Below are 5,545 nucleotides of genomic sequence, written 5' to 3'. Positions count from 1 at the left end.
CAAAATTAAAAAAAAAAAAAAATCTTTACTCTAATTAAACCCTAAACCCATAGGAAGAGAATATGGCAATGTGCCATTCTACTCTGAACAACTTGAGCACGTATTGGATTGAATCCGCACGTTGGACATGACATATAAAATCTTAATACAGATATGATAATGTGTTGATTAGAATAATAAAGCACTTACCATAACTGTTATTATTAATTAATATCTACCTATAATTACACTCGAAATTAAAAGTGATTCAATCTTACAATGTCTACTGCGAAGTGCGAATTAAAACCCGGTTTGGAAAACCATATCCACATTTCACAAGACCCTATTGATAAGTTTACTTAGAATTGGAAATACTGAACTTTTTCTATTTATTTAAATAAAAAACCTGCTTTTAGAGAAATCTGGTGGGCATATACTCGTTTATCCTAAGAGGAAGACCGTAAAACTCATCATTTCTAACATCTCCCTTTCTGTTCTGGAAAGGAACCCACCATGGCATTCCTCTGTCATTAGCTGCATGCTTTGCCTCAAGTGTGTTATCAAGAATAGTCCCAACAATTATTGCAACAGTTGCAGCAGAAGAGAATATGGTGTTCAAAATGTCATTAAACTGTCATACAATAAAATGAGCAACATTAATAAATTAACATCTTAAATATAATAATATTGATCTTAACTCTTAACCCATGATTGGCACATTTATTATTACTTACCCATCCAGCGTTTGTTCTAACTGGGCCATGTCCATCTGGGGCAGTGTTCATGATGAAATATTGAGGTACTGAAATCCCAAGAAACAAGGATACCCCCAAAACATAGATATTTCTCATGGAATTGTTATTGGCAAATTGTATAAATGAGATCCCAACAGCAGCTGAAGGAAAAAAAAAAGTGATGAATGGAGTGTACTAACTAGTTATAACATTTGTTATACTTTACACAGCAGCAGAATAATCCACTTACCCACAATACCATATAGAACACAATATATAGCAGCAAAGATTGGTAAGGGAATTGATGCAAAAAATGCTCCAAACTTCCCTAAGGAGACATAAGAAAAATAAAAATAATTAGATAAAGTGTGTATAACCAAAAAGGAACATTTAAGGTGAAGCATGCATAATACCAAATATTGAGAAGAAGATCATGAAACCACAAGATATCTGCACTACCCTTCTGCTTCCTATATGAGTTAGACCAAGTAGTCCAACATTTTCACTGAAAATATCAATCGAGTGATCACAGAATCAGTAGCAAACTTTAGCAAAAGAACCAGAATTCATTAGAACATAATAATTCTTACACTGATGCAGTAGTACCAACAGCAGCACCAAAAATGCCTTCAAGCAGCATGCCTATACCCTGTTCTTAAGAGGTTGAAAATCATAATTCAAAGTCCTGTATTAATATATGAATGGCACGATACTGATTTTGTTGTTAGAAGACAAAGAAGATGAGGAAAACTTCACCTGAAGCCCAATACTTCGGCTGAGCACATGTGCTGGAGGTGGTGTTGCACCAGAGATTCTGGCTGCTGCAAAGAAAGTCCCAGTTGACTGCATCAAAAGATTCCAAATTTCATCAAATATAAGAATCTCCAGTGATTAGTTGAAATTATTACTAAAAAGAACAGTTGGCAGACCTCTGCAGATGTGACAAGTGCAGCTCCCATCATCCCAAAGACATGACTGGCTCTGAATATTGGAGTACCCCACTGAAATGGGTATGGAATTTTAATCCTAGAATAGAAACAATGTTATATATCCAAAAAAATATGGCTATAAAGTTGTCATTTAGAGCTGCTAGTATCCAAATTCCAAACATACCAAGGAGCAGAAGACATGAGGTATGAGCGATCCGTGCGACAACTGGCTTGTGTCCGTTCTTTGGAATTGTTGTATGCACTGGCCACGGTAAGGATGGCGGCAAATCCCCAGATGATAGCAATGCAGATAAGTAAGGCAAACTTCTCAAGAACATGATTCATGGAGGGATGAATACGCTTCAAATACTGAAGTCATGAGCCAAGAAAATATCCTATTATTTTACATTCCATAGATAGAAAAGTGCATAGTATAGTATAGCTAACTCAAATTGCTTCAAACCTGTTGGGTTATGACAAGTAGTATCAGCATTAGTAGTCCAATCTGCACACAATTTGCAAGCTGTAGGGAAGAACAAAAATAGAAGTTTAGTTAACAAACTCATCTCCTTAGCCAAAAAATACAATAACTAATTCATTCTAGGGTAAAGTATATTTTGTCTCTGAAGTTTGATAAAAGTTTCAAAAATACCCCTAAGTTTTATTTTGTTTCAATTTTGTCCCACAAGTTTTCGATTTGCATCAAATATACTCCTGACGGCTCATTTTTTAAAAAATTTAAGACCAATTCAACAACAATTTCATAAGAACAACCCTCAACACAAACAAATCAAGCATAATTTTTATGCATTATTGTTAAATTGGTCTTAAATTTTTTGAAAATTTAGCCGTCAAAGGTATATTTGATGCAAATCGAAAACTTTTAGACAAAATTAAAATAAAATAAAATTTAGGGATATTTTTGAAACTTTCGCCAAACTCAATGACAAAAAATATACTTTACCCTTCACTCTATTTACCTGTGGAAAGCCTCTCATGAAAAGACCAAGACCCACCAGGCATACCACAGGTACAATGACTATAGGACTAAACAATCTGATCCAAATTGAAGAGTCACACAAAGGATTAGTTCATTAACTAGTAATTTTAGGAAGAAAAAGGGCAAATTTCAGATAAACTTGCCTTGTTAAACTTCCCCATGACTTACTATACCCAAGGAAGATGTTGATGAAGGAAGAAACAATAAGAGACCCTTGGATTGTTCTCATTGTGTAGATAAACCTCTGCAAGTTCCGGTATTGTTTTTCATTACTCATATTAGAGAAAGCAATTAACATTAATTAATAATAAGACATAATATTAACCATAACAATTGTAAGGAAAACAGGAGAAAACGATGTTATTAACCTCGTGTTCAGATGGAAATACTCTGTCGGTGTAATCATTAATGATGGAGAGCACAGGAAGAACAAAAGCAAATGATGCATTCATCACTGTAGGAAGCCTTGATCCGAACCATGTCTGTAGTAGCGTGTTCACACCGGACATAAACAGCAATGACTGAATCACGCGTGCTTTATCACCCTGCAACACAACACAATCCTGAGATTGATTAACACCAAGCTTAGCTTGTTATAATATGCTATGGACTGGAGTGGACTTACATGATTACCCCCCATTTGAGGCACTAGTGTAGTTGCGATCAGAACCGTTGTTCCAAGCATAACAATGTAGTGTTGAAAACCAAGTAAAAGTGCTTGTGCTGATGAATTTAATTCAATCACATATAAGGACTTGTTAACACAAGCACATATCATACATAGCCTAATACTAAGATTCTTATGCTTCATTTGGGAGGAAGAGAAAATGAAAAGAGAATACTAACGCCATGAAGGATTGGAGTGGATGCAGTAGTGAAGCTGCAAGAGTTGTTCAGCTGGAGTCCAAGTGGGGCCCCTTGAAAGTGCAAGATTAGGCGGTGGTGGTGCTGGTGCCGGTGCCACGGGTGGTGGGTGGTTCGCTGTCTCTCCCATATTCACACACACATACACAATCTAGTATCTCAAACTACTATTGTTTTTTGCTCGTTTCAAAAGGAATCAGAGAAAGGAAAACAAGTACTACTAGTTTTACTACATATTGTATTAAAATACAAAGATGCACTGTATATTACTATTTTATATTTCTATTTGGTAGTGTTTTCCAATTAGAGTATGTATGCGATCGAAAAGGGTTGCTGTTTTCTGGAAAAATATAAAAAAGAAGAGTCGGGAGAAGCATGAACAAGAGAGAGCGAGTTGAGATTAGAAAAGTGTAATACTACAATGAAAATTTTATAATTATTATTATATAAAATATTTTATTTTGATTATTGGATAATATATTTTAGGACTTGATTTTCATATGTTATAAAAATATTACTTTTATTTAAAATATGACAACAAATAAATTACACTTTTAAAATCAAAATCATTGTAAAAAGATATTTTTGACATCTTTATTGAAATACTCGTCTTAACAAAATAGTTATGGTATTGCACGCTACATTTATTTTGTATATGATGTGGTAGTAATACTTTATATTTATGACTTATGAGATCAGATCAGAGAACGCTATGGCATGGAGCTGAATGGGTTGAATAGTTTGGTTAGACTTGAGACATACAAGTATAAATAATATCACCCTTTTGCCTTTATTAGTAAATCTTCCAACCAAACTAATGGGGCCAAGTAATTCTTCCAGCAATATGATTAGAGTTTAATTAATATTTAATTTTGGCTGGAAACACAGACGTACAAAAGAAAAAGAAAAGGATAATACTCAAATGATGAAAAATTGAAAACTCAATTACATTGAATCATGTCATGGCAATGCAGAATTGGTACAACTTGATCCATTATCCTGACGGAGCTGTCCCATCCTGTCTCAAGGGGAGTCAAATCCTTAAATCTATCATTCTAATTTCTATCTACTAGACTATAGCTGAGCCAAGATGCAGTGGCTTTATCGGTAATTTAAGGTAGAACCGTAGAAGACGGATACCCTTTTTACATTTAAAATCTCGCGCCACCATGTGGCCACTGCACTGTCCAGTTTTATTTTAATCAACAATCAACACTAGTTTATTAGTGTGGTTGTGAATATCGCTAATGAATCTTAATTCTTACGAGGAAAAGATGCAACTTCCTAAAGGCCAACCCCATCACCACCGACCATGACCGCCCAGGCCCCCCTAATCTGTGCTATTATCTCATCTCAATTAACAACCACCAACGCGCTAGTAGGAAAAAAAAAAAAAACAAAAAAACAAAAAAATCACCGCAGCGCTTCCGAAATCACATTCATTCAATTTTTTTTTTCTGTATAATATTTTCTCGCATGTATTTTTTCTTCAGCCTCATTTAAAGGATATTTTTTGGTGACTCAATTTAAAGGATATATGATGCAATACTATATTTGACGACATATTCAAAAATAAAAATAGTATACTAAAATCAGCCACTAAAATCAGTTACAAATGTATGTATATAAATATATGTGTGATTTTTTTTTGGTGACTAAATATATGTGTGATTTAATTTATTTTTAATGTATATTTGTATTTCAACATATATTTTATACTGTAGCTGACTTTGATGACTAATTTTAGTGTACACGTAACATAGTCTATTGAAAAAATATATGTCTGATGCAACTATTAGTCAAATTCGGCTTTTTAAATTAAGAAATGGTTAGAATTGATAAAGCAAGATGAATCGTATCAAAATATATTTATAGACATTCAGTGATTATAATTTATGAGTAAAATGGTATTTACATTAGTGTCATTTAGATGAGGTAAATCTCTTGAATTTGTTAATGCTTTTGCCCAGATTCTGTGCTTCTTGCTTGCATGCCAGCTAGTTGTAACTTACCTATGTATATTATTCTTTTAAACACAC

The 5,545-nt window shown here is 33.9% G+C and overlaps 1 protein-coding gene across 1 annotated transcript; it reads right to left on the bottom strand.

The window, feature by feature from the left end:
• LOC107610194 (nucleobase-ascorbate transporter 3) lies at positions 143-3,903 on the bottom strand. Its single transcript, XM_016312294.2, has 14 exons — positions 3,489-3,903; positions 3,268-3,365; positions 3,011-3,187; positions 2,786-2,886; positions 2,623-2,698; positions 2,106-2,165; positions 1,827-2,011; positions 1,643-1,739; positions 1,470-1,556; positions 1,304-1,362; positions 1,127-1,218; positions 964-1,041; positions 714-874; positions 143-610 (listed from the first exon to the last, which is right to left on the bottom strand). Exons 1-14 carry the CDS (start codon positions 3,634-3,636, stop codon positions 392-394), a joined length of 1,638 nt encoding a protein of 545 aa, XP_016167780.1. The 5' UTR covers positions 3,637-3,903; the 3' UTR covers positions 143-391.

Source organism: Arachis ipaensis, chromosome B07 (genome assembly GCF_000816755.2).
Source record: "Arachis ipaensis cultivar K30076 chromosome B07, Araip1.1, whole genome shotgun sequence".
NCBI classification, from domain to species: Eukaryota; Viridiplantae; Streptophyta; class Magnoliopsida; order Fabales; family Fabaceae; genus Arachis; species Arachis ipaensis.
Note: the sequence above shows the minus strand (reverse complement) of the source record. Positions and strands in the feature narration are given on the sequence as shown.